Consider the following 23,401-nt stretch of genomic DNA (forward strand, 5'->3'; position numbering starts at 1 on the left):
AATCAAGTCTAAACCGAGGGTCATCTCCCAGTTTAGACTCAGTGGGGCTTTGAGCCGTCACGCCAAAAACTAAAGAAACCAGTTTAGACTCGAGAAACAGAAAGAAGCCTGGAGAAAGATCAAGTAGACTTAAAGCACAAGCTCAGGTCAGATGAGATGAAACTAGAGACGGTGCTTATGTCTTGACGAAGAAGGAAGGAGTCCAAAGAAAACCCCACAGTGAAACTCGGCAGTGGGAGTCCTGTGCATCTGGAACTGGGAATCTCGTCAAGGAGAATCATGGAGAAAACACTCTGCAGCAAAACTGTGTCTGGGTCGTGGCTTTGTCTTCCAACGTGACAAAGACCTCGAACATGTGTCACTCCTGATGTAGACCGACCTCCAGAAGAGTTACTGGCCGGCACAAAGACACGTCTGCAGGGAGAACTGAAGACCGTCAGCTGTAGAGGAGCGCTCGTGATCCGGGACTGCGCAGTAAAAAGGCAAAAGTGCAAAGAAATGCTACAAAATACTGAGAGACCTAACTGACGTAGGTTGTTTATTTTATTATTTATTAACATTTAGCATTAGTCCAAGGTTATCGATATTACATTTAAGAAGAACAGCAGGCCTGTGTGGTGATTTTGGTGAACAGGAGAAAGTTCCCTAATGTTACAGAAGTATTACTTTTTATTTAAATGATAAATGAGACAAGTGGAATCAAGACTAACCTTCTGCCTCAGCTCAGTTTCTGCTCTCATACATGATGCAGACCTTTACGATTTTCCTCCTGCACCTCTTCCTCACCTCCAGGCTGTGAAAAATAAAAGAGTGGACCCTGACAAACCCAGAAAGTTAAGTATTGTGTTCAAATAGATCTGGCAGTTTGATGTGAGACTGTAACTCAGCCCAGTGAAGCTCTGACGGAGATAAAAGCCGCAGCGTTGGTGCAGATGGGACGACTCCATCTTCTTTGGCAGGTGATGATGAAACATAGTGGCTGTAACAAAACAAACCTTTTAGCTTGTGTGCCGGCTGCTGGTGTCAGAGCAGGACCGGTGCCCGTCTGTCTGCTAACAGAAGCCACTGCAGGCTCTGAGACGCCTTCAGCACAGACTCATTCCTGCTGACACCTGAGCCGTCTCACGCTGCTTCGGCCGCGGGCCGTAGGATGAAAGAATTATTCCGTATTCCCAAAGATGAATCGAGCCTGGAATTTGTCTGTGCGCTGATCCTCGAGCCCACCAGGGGGAGCCAAATACACCAACTACTGTAAAAGCCTTGCTCAGATCTGTAGTGACTTCGAACATTATTAAAAACTGGCACAGCTGCACAAACGGATTTAAATTTCCTTCAGACAGACAGAAGAAGCACGTAAACATGCTGCCACTGCATGCATGCTTCAAACCATAAGCACAGGCTTCAGTCTGCATGCTCATTAAATAAGCATTCTACTCACACAGTCATATTTCAGCTCCATCAGTTAATTTATTTTCTCTTACATTTGATTTCACACATTCACTGTATCAGGTGTCTAATACTGGGTTGGGTTCATTCATCATGGCTCTGCTTTGAGACTGCAGCCAACATCCTTCAGGCAAGTTCAGGAAACCAGCTCGGCTGGACCTCAGCAGCGACGCTCGCTGTGATCTTTAACCGTTGACGTGCTGTGCATCCACAGATGCTTTACTGCATATCTTGATGCGAACCAGCGGTTACACGTGTGTATGCGAGCAGCTGGAACAGGCGTACCTAATGAAGTGGCTGGTGAGTGTGTGTTCCATGCGTACCCAAATTAAAACAGAATCTTTTAGTCTGGGGGGGTTCAGTTGTTTCCGTGCTTTATAGCTTTTAATGAGAGACACATTAAACATGGCGAGCACAGCTTCTGCTTCCAAACCTGCTCAGACTGTTCGTCTGTCTGTGACCTTAAATCGGCGCTTTCGGGCTTCACAGACCTGCAGAGGCAAAAATGTCATCGATGTCATCGTGAGTGACCGTGCTCCGACACGTCGCCTCTCGAGCGGTCCCGCTTCTCAGGTCGTCCCCGCTAAGTCGAGCTCGTGTCTGTCGTCCCGCCTGCTCTTTCCTTTTTACGCCGCCTCTCATCATAAGCCTCCTGAGAGTATGAAAACGAATTCTCCCGTGGACACGTCTCCTCGAGGCGAGCGAACGTAAGGTCTTTGGCGCTGATCCTTCTGGAGATGAAGCCCAGCAAGCTTCCTTTTTGAAGGTTTGCAGCTTCCTCTGGACGCTGAAGCACGAGAAGAGAGAACATGAGCACCTCTGCAGAACGCTAAAGGAAGACTTCCTGAGAAAGTGTCGCTCTTACTTGTAGCCCGCTGCCTCCAGGCATTTCATCTGCCGGCACTTTAACTGCAGGAAGGTTAAAAGGCGTTTTTCCTTTCCCATCCTCTGGGATTTGCACCAGCGAATCATCTCGTCCACACGGATCTCCAGGTGTGAGAAAGAAGCAGCATCTCTCACCTGCTTCTGGAACTCGTGTCTCCTGTCAGCTCTGCTCGTTTGTTTGGGCGTCGACTTGCCCTCGAGTCGCAAGAAGAAGAAGTAAATACGTGAACATTAGAAACAGTAAAAGTAGAGACGAGTCACGTGCTTGCTCACATACCTCTGTGAAAGTCCTGCACAGCTTGAAAAAAGACTTCCTGTCTGCTGCGAGGCCGACGCCTGGAGAAATATCAGGGATGTGAGTGGGGATGTGGGGAGGTTCACGTCTCACTGAGGTCACGTTTGCGTTGGGAAAAACAGCGCATGAATGCAGACTACCTCTTATAACTGCAACGCCGAGGTCTTCTTTGAGCTTTCTTTTCTGCGCGCAGGTCTTCTTGGCTTCAGCTGGAAGTTTCTTCGCCGCCTGCTTCTTTTCCTGCCGCGCTCTGCTGTGCGCCGCAGGCTTGGTCAATAACAAAGCATCAGAGGGACCAAGGAACTGAGCCAGATCAGCTGGCAGGGAGAAGTCTGTGAGGAAGGGCATGGGCTGGACTCGGGCTACGTCTCTGAGAAGCTCCAGGAGCTGCCGGTAGAGGCCGGACAGGGCGAGCAGCACGCCACGGAAAATCACCCTGAGAACGCACGAAATACAACATGTTAACACTTTCTGCAGACTTAGTGCGCTCTCTCTCTAAATGCACGTATGCTGCAGAAAACGTCCTGACCACAGACGGCTGAGCATGCTGGTTATCACCACGTTCAGGATGACAAACTCCTCCCACTTCATCTGCTGCTTTGCGAGTCTGAAACAAGCAGCTGTTAAGGGGAAACCTGCAGAGGGCACGAGAGTCAGACTTGGTTCAGATGAAGACATCCGCACGTCGTTCACGCGGAGATCGATGCCGAGTGTGATGGCATGCCACACATGGTAAGCTCCACACCTCATCACCCGTTGATTCACTTTAGTTTAATTTACAGTCACTACTTTAAAATATTCTACTTATTGTTCAATATCGTTTCTTTATTAAATGTATTCATTTTTCCATCACACCTTCCAATGTTTATATGGCGTGCACACATATTAACCTTGCAAGGTCAAAGTTCTGTTTTATGTTATATTAATACATCTTTCTTTGTTTGAGTTACCTGGGGGTTGGTGTCTCCTCCTGTCTGGCAAAAGGTGTGGCAAAGGGCTGACAGCCTAATTGGATTGCACCACATGCTTCATTGCCTGGGGGGTGTTTCATGTTTGTTTAAATGTTTTGTATTAGTTGGTTATATGGCAGCCATCTTGTTTTCCCCCGTGTGTGTCATTTGGTTTAGCTAAACCAGTATTTAAGGTCACCTGTGTGTCATTTCAGGAGGTCAGTTTACCATATGTTTGTTTGAGGTTTTGTTAATTATTATCTTGAGTTTAGTCTATTGAGTTGACCTCTTTTATTGGTCTGCCTGTTTAAGTTTTGGCTTTGTTAAATATATTTTCATATTTTTGGGTCAATAAAACCCGTTTTTTGAATTAAAACCACCGGTGTCCTTTATGCTTTACTGCTTGGTCCCTGACACAGAGTCTGAGAACAGAACGGCCTCACAGAAGGATACGTGAAAGCTCTGCTGCAGCGACGCAGCGTGCAGCTCGTCAGCCGAGCGGCCCCCAGCACTTTGAGACAGATCCACTCCAGCGTGGGCTGACTGGGAACGACACACTGGCCGTCCTTGATGCTCAGCTGCCTAAAACACACAGACACACACCACTGCAGACTGTGGCAGAAACTGACATCCACACAGAATTTCACAGTTTGAATCTCCGTCCTATCTTCTATAAAGACGTCCGTCTGCATGCTGAGAGGACTTCATTCATGCAGTTGCCCACCCCCGGTCTACTGTGGGAATAACACACATTTTCATTGTGCACTCAGTAGATAAAAGCTGAGTGGACTGGTTCATGAATCCGACCTGGTCACAGCAGTGAAGGTTCACGATGAAGACCTGCTCTGCACGTCACACACTTCACAGCGAGCTGCAGACTTACCTCTGGATCCTGTTCGGACACAGATCTGACAGTTCCTGAAGAGCAGCATCGAGCTTCATGTTCTTCAGCCGGTTCACACACTGCTCCACCTTTGAAGGAAGGAACATGTAGGTTAGTCTGCTAGTTGACTAAGGCCAGAACACCGGCCTAGTGAAAACATCTGGATGATCTCCGAGACTTCTGGGAGAACATCCCGTGGCCTGAGGAGACAAAAGCTGAACGTTGGGAGGTTTGAGTCCCGTTACATCTGCATTAAACATAAAGAGAACATCACAGCAGCAGTCGGACACGGCGGTGGGAGCGTGATGGTCTGAGCTGCTCTCTAGGAGAATGTGGGCCCGGCAGTCATGCAGCAGCAGCAGCTCCACCTCTGATTGGCTCTGAAGACAAAATGAAGGTTCTGGAGCGTCCGAGTCAAAGTGTGGACTTAATCAGACCGAGGTGACCATAGACAGGCGCTCATACTGGAAAAGCCTCCAACTATTCAGAGTGGGACAAAGTTCCTCCACAGAGACGTGAAACACTCACCATCAACACACCACAAGGTGTGGACTGCAGTGCTGCTGGGCACAGATACCTCGTCTCCCTTGATAAATACAATCAGCATTAAAAACTGCAGTTTATTTTCACTCAGGTTATCTTTGTATTAAAACATCGATCAGTGAAGGACAAACAGCAGTCTGTGGAGGCTCACTGATAACTTATGCTGGAGGTCTTTCTGATGCTGTGACTCTGGAGACATTCAGGCTGTCAGTCTGATTACAGCTGTTTTATTGTCCCCAGAGTCACAAACACGCAGCCTTTCATCCTGTTAATCATGATTTCCATGTCTGTGATGTTACATGTAACAACAGTCTGAGGCTGAACCTGGATCGGGGTGAACTGGGGATGCATCGATCCCATATACAGCACCGGCCTGATCCTGACCTAAATGACTTGATCAGATATCAGGAGAAATAAAAAGTGTAGCCCGATCCTTTAAATATTACAAAAGTGCCTCATGAAGCTTGCGACACGGCATAACCGAGGTCGTGACCTTAGCACGTCGGAGCAGTATGTGTCACGCGATAGAGCGGTCGTTGTGTGCGAGACCTGTCGGCGGCGTGGAGTTACTTCAGACTGAAAGAAGAAAATAGGAAGATGTGGTAGCAGCGTTGGGAACTTTAACACCACAAACATGATTAAACACTCACAGAAATACCAAATACAGGAGCACACAGAGTTTATCCAGTGACTCAGTACAGAGTAGGGATGGGTACCGGTGTCCGGTGCCAACCAGACCGAAAAGCAGCGCACATTTCGGTGCTTTATTTCGGTGCTTTTTTTTCCTGAGCTGTGATACACTTTAGATTCTAGCCAATCATTTTACGTTTCCGAGGATAGTAGGCGGGGCCAGGTACGTACGTTCTGTTAGAGCAGAGCTACAGATTAAAAACGCCCAAGGTGAAGCGGTCAAAGTCTGGCTGTACTTCACAGCAAAAGATGCAAACTCAGCAGCAACAAGTGCTTTAAGCTGATACTGTGATACTGTCAAAGGAGGTAACACCTCAAATCTGATGAAACACCTGGCGACGCATAGCGTTTTTTTTAAAAGCCGAGAAATGCGCCGTATTTGATAGCTTGCTGCGAGACCTCACACCGAGCACATCTACTGTGGGTGTGGTGCCTGTTATGCAACATCCCCCAAAAACCCGAAGAGGAGAGTCCTGGCCCCTAGCCCTGCCAGTGTAGCAGAAATGATGAGGATGATGATGCAGCAGCAGCCGTTCTTCTCTGCGTGAGTAGCTTAATGTTGTTCGTGTGTAATTTACGTTGAGTAGGCTAACCACGTTATTACATTAATGCATGTAAGGTGAACTAGCAAACATCATCATAGCTACATGCGGCTGTCTTCTTGTTTGATGGCAGATACTCCCTTCACCCTGGCCAAAAAGGCTAAAATGACCAAAGAAAAAGTGGAAAACAGTTAAACATGAGAGAAACTTTTTGGACAAAGTTTGTTTTTTCCATTGTTTAAGCACTGCTTCCAGCCAAGAGTGATGCTATATATGCCCCATAGCTGCAGAAAAGGCTAATATTGTTATCTTTTTACAAAAAAACAGCTGAACATGAGAGGTTTTTGGACAAAGTTTGTGTTCTCCATTCTTTAAGCACTGGTTTGAGCACCGTTTAAGCACCGGCACCGTTTCAAAAGTACCGATTTGGCACCGGTATCGGATAAAACCTAAACGATACCCATCCCTAGTACAGAGTTCATCCAGGCCTCCAACACGAAGCAGAAAAGTATCAACAAACGCTTTTGGAAAACATTCAGAGTCGCGAGAAACTCCGTCCAGAAAGCAACAAAGCAAAGCTGATAACAGAGAAAACTGCTGAATTTGTTGTACTCGATGAGCACAACACGTGTTATTAATCTGTCTCTTTATCCTGTCTTCCTTCTGTCACCCCAACCAATCACAGCAGATGGCCCCGCCCCTCCCTGAGCCTGGTTCTTCCGGAGGTTTCTTCCTGTTAAAAGGGAGTTTTTCCTTCCCACTATGGGCGATCGTGGCTCAAGAGTTGGGAGTTCGCCTTGTAATCGGAAGGTTGCCGGTTCGAGCCCCGGCTCTGACAGTCTTGCTTGTTGTGTCCTTGGGCAAGACACTTCACCCGTTGCCTACTGGTGGTGGTCAGAGGGCCCGGTGGCGCCAGTGTCCGGCAGAATGTGTAAAGCGCTTTGGGGTCCATAGGGACTAGTAAAGTGCTGTACAAATACAGGCCATTTACTTGCTCATAGGGGGGTTTCTCTGTATGTATTACTGTAGGGTCTACCTTACGATATAAAGCGCCCTGAGGCGACTGGCGCTGTATAAATAAAGCTGAACTGCATTTCTGTTGTGGGAAATGTCAGTTTTTGGTGCTTAAAGGAGCATTGTGAGCCTCGCTACGTGCTGCCAAACCAACGTTTCATTAAAGGCATAATCAATCAATCAATTGATCAAGTTGTTGAATACAAACATTATTTTGTGATGATATTGGGCTTCATGTGTTTTTCAGAACTTTGCATAAAACTGCGTTTTGAATGTTACTTTAAATACTTAGATCTAAAGTTGGAATTTGTAATGTTCTTGGATACCGGTGATGACGTTTGTTTCAAAGCTTTAATAAAAAGATCAGCTGAGCTGAGCAGTATTTTGGCTGCTTACAAGTATAATAGAAGAACTTTAGTCGTTTTTTTGCTTTTTTTAAATCTTAATATGACATTTATGACTAAAAGCAGACTATACCGGAGTCATATCGGTATCCAAATCTATGACATCAGTATAGGACATACAGACGTGGCGTCATCCATCCCTACTGTGAACGACAGGCTGCCTGGCTGCATGGAGGAGGAACATGTTGTCGTTGTGTTGGTGTTGTTCCCACATCATCATGAAAATGTTGTTCCAGGATCAACATTGCAAGTGACCAATCACATTGTTGTGACGTTATTCTTTTGCGCGCCAAGCCATTCGTGCATTTATGAAATTCCAATGTTGCAAGGACAATATCAGTTCTGCTCAGCGTTTATTAAAGGGTTACGGTCAGGGTCAGGGTCCGTTGATCGGCGGACAGAGGCGGTTTCTCGCAGCTTAAGTACGGTTTTTTGTTTTACGGCGGTTTTTCCCGAAGTCGCAAAAGTATGACGTCACAACATTCTGATTGGTCACTTGCAATGTTGATCCTGGAACAACATTTAGTATGATGATCTGGGAACAACACCAACACGACGATATCACCTGTACGTGACTCGGAGCTCAGGTGGGCGCGCTCCGAGTTGCCCTGAGCTCTTAATGAACACACCCACGGTTGCCCTGGAGACAGCGCTCACCTGCTTCAGTGCCTTGAACGTCTTGTTGCCCCGGTAGCTGTTGTTCAGGACGTACAGCAGCTCGTACAGCAGCCTGACCTCCGTCTGAAGCATCTCACTGCGGAGCAGCTTCAGCACATTTTCGCGCTCCGTCAGCAGCGTTTCAACGTCTGCAGCTGCACAAACACAAACACCATCATCATCGTCACCTCACAGCCACGCGGCGCCGAGTCCTGGCTCTCCCACGTGGGTCGCATGCGGCGTGTTATTTCGCACACAGCACGTCAGTGACCGCGCGCTGCGGCTCGTACCTGTCTGTGCGGTGAAGGGCACGCGGACAGCGGACACGGCGCTGGGAAAAGGGACGTTGACTCTGTTCCAGAGCTCCACGGCCATGCTCGAGTCTGCCTGAAAAACAAAATACGTCCCGGAAGTCCCACAGCCAATGGCGTACGAGCACGCGTAAACGTCATCGTCTGTGTTAAAGGCACCGCAGTCGCCGAGTGTGCTCTGCTAAAGTGCTTACAACACAAATGATTCCTCCGAACTGATCAGAACAAAAGCGTAGAAACAATAAAGGCCAATAAATATTAAAATTATGAAAACACAACGAGGATAATGACAATAAACGTGTTTTAATAGAGCAATGGATTATTAACACAGCATTTGTAAACATATACGTTATTCCTGTTTGCACACAATAACAGAATAATTATTTCATCCAAACAAACACGGTGAGGGTCAAAACTGAAGCCCCTGAAAAAGTGACCTTTATACTGAAACACAGCACAAACCACCGCTGTGCCACAAGGTGCTGTCAGGAGAACAGCACTTTATTGTGACAGTACAGGCAGGAAGCAAGCACTCAACTTCAAACCGAGGGTCGTCTTCCACTTTACACTCATAGAGGAACTTCAGCGAGGGGTCGATGTGAAAACCTCCATGTGAAAGAGTTTCTTTCAGCTCCTCTCACAAACCGACAGCATCATCATCACCTCGGTGTTCTCCTTTGTGCTGCAGGCGGCCTCTGAGGGGCTCCTCCTGACCCATAAACCAGGACTGTTCTTATGTAACACATTAAGGCTCCTCAATCCCAAACAAACGTCTTCTCGTGTACAACTCCTGAACTGTTTGTTGCATAGTTTTTAGTGCTGCTAAAGGTAGTCTGTGCAGCAGAAAAACACCTTTAAACTGTAATGAGTTATGACTTCAGATGAATACGGAGAGGAAGTGTGAGGAAGAGTAATGTCTGCACAGACTGATTTATCAACATTCATCACCATGTTGCACATTAAGATTCGGGTTTCACATACTGTGCAGAATAAAAGTTCCCCATGTGTTCACACAGACGCCCACTGTGAAATACTGCCATCGTTTATTGGAACAAAAGCAACAGATTTAACAAGAGGACATTAAGGGGCCTGTGCCGCCTGATTCCTGATCCAAGAGATGACTTTTAGGTTCACTTCCTCCATCACGGACACCTCAGAACGGCCTTTCACCTTCAGTCCATGGCTGCCTCCTCGTAGCCACAAAATCTCAACCTGAGCTTTCATTTCTTTCACCGTCGTGTCAAAGTGAACCTGAGCGAGGACACAGAGCAGAGTGAGCACTGCAGCACGTCCCAAGAGCAAGAGCAATGTCCCGTTACACAGATGCATCAGAACTACATGCAAACAGAACAGCAACAATGAGCACACAGGACAGTCTTCTAATAGTTTAATAAGGAAACATGCATTAGGTATGAATCTCATTCCTCACCCTGTCACACATGTCGTCCTCAGTGCCCGACACAAACAGCACACGCGTGTGCGCCGGCAGCACCCTTAGATCTTCGCTCCGTTGGCGGTGTGCATGCGTCTGTCCTGGGGGGTGCAGGGGGAAAGACAAGCAGATCACACCCTCCACCGCGGCCTCGGATTCCTCGCTCAGTCGCCTAGCTAAAGCTGCAGCCGCACGACACCCCATCGACCTGCCTGTGGAAACGTCACAGTGTTCAAGGACTCCCACTCAGTTATTTCTACACTGCTGCATGTCCTCGTCTTCACTTGAAACATAGATGGAGGTTCAGAGGTGAAGATGTGGTATCTGGTGATGTCATCAGTTAAAGGCAGGCGCTCATGGACAGAGTGCGGTCTTTAAGCCCCGGACATCAACGTGGGGTCTGTTTTACCACATTAACATACTTCCCACCAAAGTAAACTGTTAAGGTACAACAACACTTTGCAAACTGAAGTACGTGAGACAAAATGACCCGACAGCGTTTCTGCTCTGAGCTCTTCCTCTTTTGTTTTGAACATCTTAAGGCTTCTTACCTCCAAAAAAGACGCGTTTTACTGTGAACCTCTGCAGTGACTTCAGGTAGTCCTACAGGTGGAAACACGTTAAACAGCACACGTTACATCATACTGGTGCTCTACAAAAAACGTGTAATATTGCACGTAAAGCAGTGAGTGCAGTTTTGACTTTAACACGTACCCACACAGCAGTGTACGCCTTCAGCCTGTGAGCCAGGTTCAAACCTTTGCATGTAAAGCGCAGGCACAGGAAACCGTGTGATGCCAGCTGGTGAGCCAGAGAAACCAGCTGACTGAAGTTCATGTCTCCCCCGGCTCCGTGCGTGAGGATCACGGCGGTGTGAGCGTCCGACATGGCGGCAGGGACGCACAGGGCAGCATCTAAAGATTTGGCCCCAAACGGCACCTTCACCACCTCCTGAAAGCCAGCGAGCACCGATTCAGCACCTCACAGCCAACCATTCTCTCTCCCGACCTTTACAGAGCAGTGAATGGTAAATGGCCTGTATTTATATAGCGCTTTACTAGTCCCTAAGGACCCCAAAGCGCTTTACACATCCAGTCATCCACACATTCACACACTGGTGATGGCAGCTACATTGGAAGGGGACATCCACATTAAGGGGACGGCTGTGGAGCGTGTGAGCAGCTTCAAGTTCCTGGGAGTCCACATCTCCGAGGATCTCACCTGGACGACCAACTGCTCCAAGCTGGTCAAGAAGGCTCATCAGCGCCTCTTCTTCTTGAGGACTCTGAGGAAGAACCACCTGTCCTCAGACATCCTGGTGAACTTCTATCGTTGCACCATCGAGAGCATCCTGACCAACTGTATAACAGTCTGGTACGGGAACTGCTCTGCCTCGGACCGGAAGGCGTTGCAGAGGGTCGTGAAAACTGCCCAGCGCATCGCCGGAGCACCACTTCCTGCCATAAAAGACATCTACAGGAAGCGGTGTCTGAAAAGGGCTGGGAAAATCATCAAAGACCCCAGTCACCCATCACATGGACTCTTCACCCTCCTGCCCTCTGGGAGGCGCCACAGGAGCCTCCGGACTAAGACCACCAGGTACCGGAACAGCTTCTTCCCCACAGCTGTCAGACTCCTGAACTCTGCCTCCTGACATCTGACCCACGTTAAACTCATGGACTGAACATACACACACCCACAATGGACAACTGTACCCTCAAACACACAATAATAACATGGAGTGAACCACCACTCACAACCACTAGCACTTTATATAGCCTCTGTAGAAACTATCTACACCCTCACTTATCTTAACTGCACTACTGTATAGCTCTGTGTAAATAATCATTCTGTACATTCGATAATCTTTAATCCTACAACTGTTTACAACTTGCATAGTTCCCATTTCTGTATAGCTGTATATCTCAGATTTCTGTAAAGTTATTTATTTCATATTCTGTATAGTTTTTCATATTTATATCCTGTTCATATCCTGTACATAGCTTGTACTCACTACAGCCTGTACATACTTATAGAATATTCACAACATACTTCATACCGTGTACATTATAACATACCATAATAGACCTATTTCTGCAATATACTCACATATCTATATTATTGCTAATATATATTGTAATATATCTATATCACTAAAGCACTTCTGGATGGATGCAAACTGCATTTCGTTGCCCTGTACCTGTGCAATGACAATAAAGTTGAATTCTATTCTATTCTATTGTAGCCACAGCCAGCCTGGGGCGCACTGACAGAGGCGAGGCTGCCGGACACTGGCGCCACCGGGCCCTCTGACCACCACCAGTAGGCAACGGGTGAAGTGTCTTGCCCAAGGACACAACGACCGAGACTGTCCGAGCCGGGGCTCGAACCGGCAACCTTCCGATTACAAGACGAACTCCCAACTCTTGAGCCAGTGAAGGTGATTACATGGTGATACTTGAAAAATCAGAAGTCTTATCTCAAGCTGACTCTGACTCACTGGTCCATCACATCCAGCAGATTACTGTAACACTCTCCAGATCATCAGCTCATTCATCCTCACACACACGTGACCACATTACTCCACACCACTTCCACACTGGCTCCCTGCGACCTTTACGATCCTTCTGATAGTTCATACAGCTCTCTGTGGTTTGGTCCGTGTCTCTAACCCAGTCACACCTGTCAGGTCATCAGCTGCTCCAGAGCCAGAGCTCGGGGCTGGAGGTGCTTCACTTACTGTGGTCCTGATCTTTGGAACCAGCTGCCTGCTGGTCTGAGATCAGTTCCAGCCACGCTCTTATTCAAAATCAGACTCGAAACCTTTGAATTCCCCGAGGCTTACACTTCCTGCTGCGCTCACTGCCTACAGGCTTTGTAACCTGCGCAGGTGTTTGTGTGTTTGTGAAGCACACCGAGCCCACAGGACGTGGCGCGCGCTAGCCTCTCGTGCACCCGTCCTCTCGGTGCTCCGGGCTCCGCTCCTGGTTCGAGTTCCGTTTCATTCTAACCTGACTCTGGTTTCTGACATGTTTGCTTTTTATTTTTCATATTTACCTCCAGAAACGTCTCCATCACAAGCAGCTTCTTCTCTGGAACACCGAGGACTTCAATACGTATTAGTGACACCTAGCGGGGAGGAGTGGTCACTACAGCGTCACCAAACCTGTATCTAAAGTACTTTTTATTAAAAAATAAATAAATGGTTTGAAATGTTTATGTTTCATTAAAATTATTTGTTTCAGATTGTTCGCTTTTTAATATATCTTTATCCAGTGGACGTACTGGAAACGCAGCATCATACTTCATCATGGTCAGTCTCTGTAACACTTCCCTTCCTTCCCAGTCATCCTGCACACTGGCACATTGTTGGATATTACTGACATCTGATCAATTGAAACATCACCCTATACTCTCTATCATGTTTCATACTTTCAGTTTTATCCATGTCTGAGCATCTTTGATTTTATACGTTTGATTTTATATATCAGGATAAATATCTCAGCAAAAATATCACTTTGTACAGGGCAGTGACTCCTCACCAACAGCGACTCAATGCTTTGTGGTTCAAATCTAAACCATGCAACAGGGTAATGGTCAGTTATAAACAGCAGCATTAACTTTATGACACTTCCGTTTGTTTACTTTTTCACAAGGATACGATTTTTATTTTAAATGTTTTCCGTTCTGTTTTATCCGTCAGGTAAACTGAAGGCGTGGCCACGGCTGATTTTCCAACAGGCACAGCGGTCAGCTGCTCAACCTCAGGGCTGACACTAAACCTCACTGAGTAAATAATCTGACATCAGAGAGAAAAACACGCTCTGAACACATTAAAAGCATTTATTGAAAAATAAGAATCAGATATTCAAACCATAGTCATACAATTGATTGGCACTTTAAAAGAAAAGGCTGTCAGTTATGAAGTGGGAGGAGCTCAGTCACAGTTCATCCTTCACCTGAAAAACAAACATGAAAACACTCCTGTTAGAACAGCACGTTGGTCCAAACGTTCACTCTAACGTGGCTTCTTGGTGGTTGCAGTGACGCCTCATGTACACCAGATGGCGCCACAGACTGTAGAATAATAAAACTATCCCAGATTTAACGTTGTTTCCTCTTCTTAACGTGCAAAAAGTAAAATAAGATCATTCGGATCTGCAGACAAGCTGCAGAGCAAACAAAGCATTTGGGTGTTTCTCACGTTTGTCCTGTGGCAGGAACATGGGAACAGGTCATCAGCAGGCTGCTCCACGACTTCCATGTCCTTCCGGATCTTCGGCTCGGTGACCTGGAGTTTGGCGTAGTCCTAGTTCGCACGCATAAATATGACATGTGAGGGAAGTGCGACACATTTACATCGGTCCGAATGAAGAATGATCAGCATTGTGTCAGTGCGACGCAGCGCGAGCACAGTAAGACTGCGTGAGTAGTAACATTGTATACTTTTTCAGTCGTGCAGTAACTCTGAAACTGTAATCACATTACCTTGATCAGTATGTAGTAATAACAGAAGATGGTGTCCCCCATGAGGTGACTGCGGGCAAACTGCTGACCTGCGAGAGCAATTTTCTTTGCCTGAAAGAAGAAAACAAAATGACACCACCTTCACTCGTCATTAGTGAAACCAGCGAGGATCCAGTCACGTGTTCTCGTCACCTCTTCGTCGTGGTCACGCGCCCACTGGATCTTCTCCAGCAGGTCTCTCAGGTCTGCCCTGACAGGGATGTAGTGCTCCCACGCTCGAAGCTGCTTGTAGAAATGTTCGTAGTACCCAGAATCCTGCTTCAGGACCACGCTGTCCCCCGCCAGCAGGTACGGCAGCCGATAAGCTGCCACAGTGCCATCAATGTTGATTTGGTACTTGTACTGGTGATGCATGGACACAATGAAAACACACACATTAGCATAAGAATATCTGACGTAATAAAAGCGTTTTTATGGAATATAATTCATCTCACCTTGAAAAAGTCAAAAAACGAAACATGTTTGACGAGCGGCCCGTAGAGGCTCTCGTCGTGTTTGAAGAAGAAGAAATTAGTAAAGGCGGCGTCTATGATGTGCGGGTGAGCCCTCGAAAGCTTGACCAGCTCCAGGCGCTCCTGTCGGCTGTCCCGCCCCCTCCAGAAGGCGGTGGCGTTCTTCTCGGGCCACGGCGGCCCCGTGTTGGCCTGAACCGACATCATGTCCAGGCTCACCCTGTACGGCAGAGGACGTGCTGAATGTTACATCCTCTGCAGTTTGTGAGATCACTAACCTCACAGGTGAGGGTCCAACATTAAACAGCTCTCATCATCACACCTGCATTAAATATCAACTCAAACAGCAGCAAGGTGAGAGGAGGAAATGCAGGTTCATACTGCAGTCTGCTTACTGACGGCCTCGGTGATGGCAGAGCACGCGTACATGAAGAGGAGCAGGAACCAGGTGACCCTGAATCCTCCCTTAGTTATGCTGCAATAGACGTAGGCTGCCGGGGGATTCCCATGATGCACTGGGGGTTTCTTCTTCTCTCACTATGTGTTAACAGACCTCTCTGCACTGAATCATATCTGTTATTAACCTCTGTCTCTCTTCCACAGCATGTCTTTATCCTGTCTTCCTTCTCTCACACCAACCAATCACAGCAGATGGCCCCGCCCCTCCCTGAGCCTGGTTCTGCTGGAGGTTTCTTCCTGTTAAAAGGGAGTTTTTCCTTCCCACTGTCGCCAAAAGTGCTTGCAGATAGGGAATCATACGATTGTGTTTTTGTCTGTATGTGTTATTGTAGGGTCGACCTTACAATATAAAGCGTCTTGAGGCGACTGTTGCTGTGATTTTGTGCTGTGTAAATAAAACTGAATTGAATTTACTGCCAGTTTCCGTGGTAACGTAGCAATACTTTAGCTGAATCCACACAGAGCTTTACCTCCCCATGGTCTCCAGGACGGACTCGGTCAGGTCATAGGTCGGCATGACGATATCTCTGGTGTTATTGGAGCCACACCAGGAGAAGATGGGATGAAGCTTCTCGGGAGGCTTCCTCTTCTCCAACGGCCAGTCACCGAGATTAACAAAGAACTCCACATCAGGGAGCCGCACCTGAAAATGTTTCATGATAATCATTACTGTTGCCACCGTCTGATCGCATATCTGCACTGATGATGACGATGATAACCAGCATGCACTGCACCAGTTGTGTCTGAACGTTTCATCCCTGATGCATCAACATATACAGACATTAAAATCAAAGTGTGTTTCTGGTCGTCTGAGCGACGGCTGAGTAAACGTAAACACGGATTACCTTTCTGGTGAGAGACAGCAGGACGGCATCCATAAAGATTCTAAACCCGACATGTTCCCCAAATGTCCTCACGTAGATCTAAAGACAACAGAAACACATTACAGAAAACAGCTGCTCACCAATCCAAGATTACCTTCACAGGTAATAGATTACACCGCTGCACAGGATTACAGGAGTCAGTGGCAGCTGAGTCGTTACTGCAATGATACAGTGACTTCAGTATCTCATTAAACTATAAAGAAAACAGACAGAGCTGTAAAATGATGCAGACATTAAAATAATTAAACAACTCGGCATGCTGGGAAATGTGGGAATGACTTTATTCCTTCTCGTTCATTTAAAGTGTTCAGATATGAAGTGAACACAGAGCAACAGAAACCCTGAAGCGTGACACTCGTCACATTCACCTCTGATAAAGGGACTCGGCTGCACTCACACACACAGTATGAAATGCAGTAGCAAAGTACTACTGTAGTAGTTTTTACTACTAAAAGCATCAATTTCACTTTACCACAGTCATACCTTTAGAGGGAACTAGTCATGGAAGCGGATACGTTCCTGAATATTCTCATGTAATGCGAGCAGTGTGTGAACCGGGCTTTAGACTCATCGCTATCACAGCAGCACTCATGCACACCTGGCTCTGCTCTTACAGGTGAGTCACACAGCTCCAGGGTCCAGGATGAAGGAACATTACCCTTCATATTCTTCCCTTCTACACTCACCTTTGGATCTGATGTGTGTCCAGAGGCCTACATGGTGTCGTGGTTTAAGAAGGCCTGGCTGGATGACTGAGAGGCCCACAAGCTGACTTTCTCAGCTTCCTCTCAGGTAAAACATAAACACCTATGATACGTCTGTGTTTGTTTCCCCAGGTGGAATCACCTTGTTGTCTTTGACGGTGTAGTGGCAGAGGCTCTGCCGCTGTCCGAAGCGCTGTGGGATCTCCTGTGCGTTACGATCTGGGTCGACACTCGGGTAAAAGGACAGGTCCCTCTCTATCTGTGCGAAGGACGGAGGGCAGTGCATGTGGGCCTCCCACGCAGAGCCGCTCTCCCGGGGACAGTCGCATCCCTCGTGATAGACCGGGCCTGCAGACGACAACACTGACTCATTAAGTTTCTGGATCCAGCAAAAACAGCAGGTGAAGACTCAGGATTGGAGCGTGAGCAGGAATCAAGTCCATGATGTCATTTATCAGAGTGAACATCGCAGCTTCACGGACCGCGCCCTACCTTTGAGAACAAACGGTGACTTGGCAACGTGCTCGTTCTTCAGCAAAACGTGGACGTGAAGCTCCGAGTAGGTGGCGTACATTCGGTAGCGGACCAGGAATGAGCCATCCCGACGATCCAGGACCTGGATCCAAATCCTGGTGAACTGCTCCACAGGAGACACAATCTTTACTTCAAAGGTTTTCTCACCAGGTGATGCAGTCAAACTGTGGGAGGAGGGAGAATACAAAGATATCTACTGCTGCTCAGGAGGACAGCATCTCATCTTATAACAACAAATACGAGCCGATGTTTACAAAGCAGCGGACTGAACCTTTGCCAGTTCATCATCGTATGGTTCATTTCAGCGCTCACTCACAGTTTATACTCTCTACATACAAGAAGGTTTAAAGTTTGTGTGTCACAGAAAACATCTGTGCCGTGGTGGTCTCCTAACAGATGTGTCTGGGTAACTTGGATCGTCACTCAGAGTAACAACTTGTGCACTGTTTTTTATGGTTGGGTGCACTTTTTGCACAGTCAGTGTGTCTGCACCAGCTCACGGTGCAGTAATGACTGTAGCAGGCATGATCACCACAGAGAGGAGGCACCTTTGATAAGCTCCTGCAACTGTGTGATGAAAAAGGTCATTGGAGGCCGTCTGACATCGTCCTGCCTGTGGTTTGTCTGTCATATCTGCCCTCACAGGTCAAAACTTCAGATTTAACACCACACTTTATTTTATATAGTGTTCTTTTGTAGTCATGCAGGTTTTTTTGGCTTATAAGTACAAATAGATAAGATAAAATGTTCTCTAAAGGTTCTCTTGAGCAATAGTTCTCCAGTTTTCTGAAGGTGTCTCAGTGTTTTTCTTTGGACACCCCATCAAAGGAGCTCTGATTCAAGCATAAAAATCCACCGAGCGATGGTCACACTTCACTGAAGCCTCATCAGAGAAGATTCAGTGAAGGACGGCTGAAGGGAAACAGGAGGAAAGGCTGAGGCTGAAAATGACACCAGAACTGGACTGAAGGTCAGAGGAACAGGTGTGATGGAGAGATGGATCCACATCATGGTCAGTGTGTACGAGGAGGTCAGGAGGAGGTCCAGCAGTGAGCGTCTGCAGCCATCTGTGAAGCACGGTGGAGGCTGTGTCATGGTTTCAGGTTCTTTGATAAACTGATGAATTACAGAGTCTGATCCACCACGCAGGAACATCTGGAAACATCTCTTTAGCATGACACTCGGACCTCAGCTCCACTGAAGCAGTGTGGGATCATCCTGACAGAGAACACAAGCAAAGGCAGAAACATCCGAGGAAGAGCTTTGACTGTCCTTCAGGAAGCCTGGAGAACAGTTCCTGAAGATCCTCACAGAGCTGCTCAGAGAGCTCAGACTGTGCTGAACAATAAAGCGGTCATACTAAATATTCACTCGGACGCTTTTTGCAATCACATAAACTCTTTCTTTGCTGCATTTCCATATTTATCAGCAAATTCGTGTCCCCTTTCTCTTCTAATATAAAGAACAGAGAGGTTTGACATGGCACTGGATATCTGATAGTGACACAGAGGAGATACGGAGGAGACTCAGAGACAGACGTGATTTTGCACACAGCTACATTCAGACCTTTGGTACTTCTGACTGTTAAATCACACCTGCGTGGTCACATGTGAGGTCTCCGGCTTGCACATGCGCATGATAATGAGAAAACCAGTGATGTGATTCTGACACCCCGATACGACAGTAAACTCCAGGCTCTGCAGCTGGAGTCGCATACCACAGGCCTCGCATTACTCACTTTTTCCCCGAGCTGTCCGCCGCCTGTATGTAGAAGAATCGAGCTGGAAGGACGACGCTAGCCTCCAGCCCGGGTCCCCATACTAAAGTGTTCGCAGCGCTGGGGGCCGAGCCCGCCTGAGACCCCCGCAGGTCATGCCCGAGCACAGCCAGACAGAAGAGCAGCCACCACGGCCGCAGTGCAGACATACCGGCCAATGCGCAGGCTCACACGGGTTACAGTCGTGCGAGCTCTCGGCCTCTGCCGGCCCAAACTGCCATTGTTCGTTCAACTCTGTGAAAACTGAGCGGACGGACTGAAGTCAGTGTGCAGCGTGTGAACTTCGCTTCGCTCCATCTACACTCACACGACTCACCGCAGACACCGCATTTCACATCCGGTTAGAACGAGCGCGGTGTCGCTGTTTCAGGAACGTTAACGCTGCTAGCACACCGGCAGCTAACTCAAAAAAATCTTTTACAGTCGAGTAAACAATTAGCTGAATGAAAGGGGGCGGGACAACAGAGCGCGTTGTGAGACCCGATTGGCCAAGAGACCGATGGAGCTCCAGGTGTAAATGTGATTGGACGGAAACACGGAAGTTAAAGTCTTGGGTACATGCTGGTTGGAAATGAAAACTTTACCTCATATTTAAATAACAATAAAACGACTCCTCCCACTACTGGTAATAATATAAATGATAATAAACATGTTATAAATGTCACCTGAAAGTTATAACAAACTATAATTAATGTGATTTTATACGGCGCAGTCGTATTTGTTTTACTAGATATAATTTTATTTATATTTATTTGTACAAAATAGAAATGTTCTTAAATTAAATTTGTACAAATCTGAAGTCCTGAAAGATTTCAAAGAAGTTAAAGTTTAAGAACTTTTTTTCCAGTGTAAATATTAAATATTCTGTTTGAAAGTGCAGTTCGGGCCATATGTGGAAAATTAAACCATTTTTGTAACTCACAGCTTTAATTCAAATAAATAAAACCCATAAATCTTCCCCGTCTCAGAGGCTCAGAAGTAGTTGGTCAGACTAACATAATTTTGAATACAAACTTTATATTTTAGTATCTGGATAAAAGTCTTTGCAATGATATTTTACTGCCTGGTGACATCACCACGTGCTGTTTCCTTACCTGAGATGCTCTGCCAGTGTCTCTCCGCCGCTTGTTTCTGAGTCTCTGCCTTAAGTTTTGCATTTAATAACTAAAGCTGCTCTGTTGGGCTGAGATCAGGTCACTGACTCAGACATTGGAGACTTTCTTTGCTTTCCTTGAGAAAGTCTTGGGCTGTTTTTGCAGTTTGCTTTGGCTCATTATCTGTCTGCACTGTGAAGCTCTGTCTGATCAGCTCTGCAGGATTATCTGAATGTGAGCAGAGAGGAAGCCCTGAGCTCTTCACAGCCAGTGGCGTGTCTAGAAAATTTTTGTTGGGGGGGCCAGGTAGGGGCACAGATTTGGAGAAGGGTGGCAGATTTAATTGGCAGATAATGTTTAAAAAAAAAAATTCTACCAACCCTTAACCATAATTCAATAATCCTATAAACCTAATAACCAAATGCACTTTTAACTCTTATTAGAATGAGATTTTAACCACTACGGTGCAAAGTTTTTAGATACTGCGTTGATAAAGTACCAGAGATACAATCAGTGCTTTGTCAGTGCTTACTCAGCATTCAAGGACATCAATATTTGCATAGTATTTTTACTGACATATAGTGCACATATGTTTTGGGCAAAAACATTTTTGAAAATTAAAATACGAACATTTGTAGCAAACAATTGACAAATTAGCCAATGCAAAACTTTATCTGCCTGTTAAAAAAAGAAGATAATCTTCTCACAAACTGGTGTTTGATTTTGAAACAGGAAAAAAGTGGGGAAACAACTGAAAAGACTAACATTTGAATAAAACCTGAAAGCAAGTAAATACTTTCTATGCTGCCTTATGGTAAACTTTGGTAATATTGATAAAGAACAACACTGGCTGATGATAAAATACAGTCAGCTGGCATGGTGACACTGCCAGTATTAACCTGCAGGGCTGGACTGGGACAAAAAAATTGGGCATTTTTACTACAGACCGACCCACCAGGTATTAAAGCCATAAAGCCTTTGAATGAAAACAAATGCTGTTGTGACAGTGATGTACAGTCTTGTTGGTATATGTATGATTTCTATACATTTTACGTCAGATAAAAACTTTGGTTGTAAGATTTAGATAATTATTTAATAAAAACTAGGTATTTTAAATGAGAATAAGAAAGAAAAGTATTTCTTTGTGCCCACCTTTCCCTGTTAATGCCCTACCTGGCCCCCTGGCAAAACTTTGCTAGACCCGCCCCTGCACAGTTACCAGCTGTCAGCTACATAAAAAAGGATCCTGGTGTTATTTATCTCTCAGAAACAGTTCATAACTTCAACTCATTCATGTCACCTAAAAGGTAAACCTGTTTCTCCATCACCTGTTCAGCTCTGATGGTTCAGTAAGGACATCTCCTGGTTTCATCTTCATGTTTCCCTCTCACCACATATCTAAACAGACATCATGACCAGCAGCTTTACAGCTGTGGCTCCAGCAAACATCAGCTGATACTAGAAATTAATATTAAATACATTCTAACAACAGCTGATCAAGCTTAAACGTGCTGCTGTTGTTTAGCGCAATATCCGCTGGTTTCCTCTTTCTGGCGCAAAGTGGGCGATAAACAAACAAGAGAGAAAAGCCGATCAGCTGATCATTGATCAGTTTCATGATTGAAGTAGCAACAGGAGAGGGAGGGGGAGAGAATGAGAGAAGAAGAGGCAGCTGTGCAGCATAAAGACAGAATAAATCCAGCTTTGTGTCTTTTTTCCATTCTAGCTAAAGTCCGGGACAAACTGCGTCTCTTCTCAGCTCAATACGAAATGCGTAATATTTTCTCTGAATGAGGGACCATTCCATTTTTTTAAGGAGCCGTTGGCAACTCTACTAACCTTATGAATAAAATAAAGTTCACTATCAGTAACATCATAGCACCCACCCAGCTGTATAAAAACTCCGTCAAACTGGCTAGAACGCAGTATGAGTTATTGCAACTGACAGTAAAAAGTCAGCAACATGAAAATAAACTCCACCTAAACTTGGTTTATATCTGACCCAGATAGACTGCAGGTCATAACTTCTTACCTGAAGTTCAGTTCACCTGACACTCGGACTGGCGGCTGCTTCGGGTCTCTCCTCCTGCCTCCCCTTCCCTCATCCACCTGTTGCCTCTGTGGAAGCCCCGTCATAGCCACCACCAAACAACGGAGTTATTTCTACACATCGACCTGCATCTGGCCAATCCACCACCTCTCATTGTTCATGCCATTACAAAAAAAATAAAAAAATAAGTCACTGGGGATATGCCCGGTATGCCCGATGGCCAGTCCAGCTATGTTAACCTGCAACCAAATCTGCAGCTCCATACAGCAATGTTACGACTTAGATTATATCTTATAACTCATAACTCTTATGTTAGCTGCCCTCAGTAGCATACTGTCTGAAATATTCCACGGCTGCAATAATTCTTTAAGTGTTATTTTTTTCCTTGGTATTCTAATTTCACCGAAGTTTACTAAACTCAACAAACTTGATATTACTTACCGGGACATTTATTCTGTCCTCATTTTCTTTCACCGAAAAATTGTTTCCTGCAGTGTTGTCTTTCGCGCTTGGCTCTCCTACCTTTGCTAACGTGATGCGCATAGCAGAAGCGATGCTGCATTCAATTACACTCGGATATCTGAGCGTCACCGTGAAAACATAATCGGACATTTGATATTTGATTGAATTTTATTGTTTTGCCTTTGGGGTGGCACCTGGGGTGGCCAGTCTGGACACGCCATTGTTCACAGCTCATCCTGCTGCTTCGATCAGCAGTCACAATCAAGACGAACAACCTTCTTCCACTGCAGCCATAGCCGAACTTTGGCTCGTGAGCTGTTTCCTCCTTCTCCAGTTTCTCTTCCCATTACTGCAAACAAGTGTTTATGTACCACTCTGCATCTATTATTAACTCCACAGCGCGTCT

The 23,401-nt window shown here is 46.2% G+C and overlaps 3 protein-coding genes across 11 annotated transcripts; all 3 read right to left on the reverse strand.

The window, feature by feature from the left end:
• Positions 1-432: 432 nt before the first annotated feature.
• On the reverse strand, positions 433-8,755 carry rmp64 (ribonuclease MRP subunit p64). Of its 3 annotated transcripts, XM_086266186.1 has the most exons (9): positions 8,600-8,755; positions 8,310-8,464; positions 4,460-4,548; positions 4,030-4,158; positions 3,156-3,233; positions 2,767-3,062; positions 2,609-2,667; positions 2,312-2,526; positions 446-2,233 (listed from the first exon to the last, which is right to left on the reverse strand). In XM_086266186.1, exons 1-9 carry the CDS (start codon positions 8,682-8,684, stop codon positions 1,930-1,932), a joined length of 1,410 nt encoding a protein of 469 aa, XP_086122312.1. In that variant the 5' UTR covers positions 8,685-8,755; the 3' UTR covers positions 446-1,929. The 3 variants fall into 3 exon arrangements, with proteins under 3 accessions (XP_086122314.1, XP_086122313.1, XP_086122312.1); XM_086266188.1 differs by lacking the exons at positions 8,310-8,464; positions 8,600-8,755 and adding an exon at positions 7,773-7,816 and having other exon boundaries at positions 433-2,233; XM_086266187.1 differs by lacking the exons at positions 8,310-8,464; positions 8,600-8,755 and adding an exon at positions 7,726-7,768 and having other exon boundaries at positions 433-2,233.
• A 154-nt stretch (positions 8,756-8,909) lies between these two features.
• Positions 8,910-13,152, reverse strand: tex30 (testis expressed 30). 5 transcript variants are annotated; one of them, XM_086266189.1, is made up of 5 exons: positions 13,110-13,152; positions 10,767-11,003; positions 10,604-10,655; positions 10,050-10,264; positions 8,910-9,871 (listed from the first exon to the last, which is right to left on the reverse strand). In XM_086266189.1, exons 1-5 carry the CDS (start codon positions 13,125-13,127, stop codon positions 9,701-9,703), a joined length of 693 nt encoding a protein of 230 aa, XP_086122315.1. In that variant the 5' UTR covers positions 13,128-13,152; the 3' UTR covers positions 8,910-9,700. The 5 variants fall into 5 exon arrangements, with proteins under 5 accessions (XP_086122315.1, XP_086122317.1, XP_086122319.1 ...); XM_086266191.1 differs by having other exon boundaries at positions 10,767-11,060; positions 13,110-13,138; XM_086266193.1 differs by lacking the exon at positions 13,110-13,152 and adding an exon at positions 12,793-13,103.
• A 725-nt stretch (positions 13,153-13,877) lies between these two features.
• On the reverse strand, positions 13,878-19,843 carry poglut2 (protein O-glucosyltransferase 2). Of its 3 annotated transcripts, XM_086266184.1 has the most exons (10): positions 19,351-19,841; positions 17,571-17,776; positions 17,221-17,426; positions 16,336-16,413; positions 15,961-16,133; positions 15,014-15,251; positions 14,712-14,921; positions 14,541-14,630; positions 14,257-14,361; positions 13,878-14,011 (listed from the first exon to the last, which is right to left on the reverse strand). In XM_086266184.1, the coding sequence occupies exons 1-10, from the start codon at positions 19,536-19,538 to the stop codon at positions 13,994-13,996; spliced, it is 1,512 nt and encodes a 503-aa protein (XP_086122310.1). In that variant the 5' UTR covers positions 19,539-19,841; the 3' UTR covers positions 13,878-13,993. The 3 variants fall into 3 exon arrangements, with proteins under 3 accessions (XP_086122310.1, XP_086122309.1, XP_086122311.1); XM_086266183.1 differs by lacking the exon at positions 13,878-14,011 and having other exon boundaries at positions 14,022-14,361; positions 19,351-19,843; XM_086266185.1 differs by lacking the exon at positions 13,878-14,011 and having other exon boundaries at positions 14,022-14,361; positions 19,706-19,815.
• Between the last annotated feature and the right edge of the window lie 3,558 nt (positions 19,844-23,401).

This window comes from Aulonocara sp. 'chitande type north' Nkhata Bay, linkage group LG16, assembly GCF_057382095.1.
Source record: "Aulonocara sp. 'chitande type north' Nkhata Bay isolate Kocher_YH1m ecotype deep benthic linkage group LG16, A_spYH_male_GT1.1, whole genome shotgun sequence".
NCBI classification, from domain to species: domain Eukaryota; kingdom Metazoa; phylum Chordata; class Actinopteri; order Cichliformes; family Cichlidae; genus Aulonocara; species Aulonocara sp. 'chitande type north' Nkhata Bay.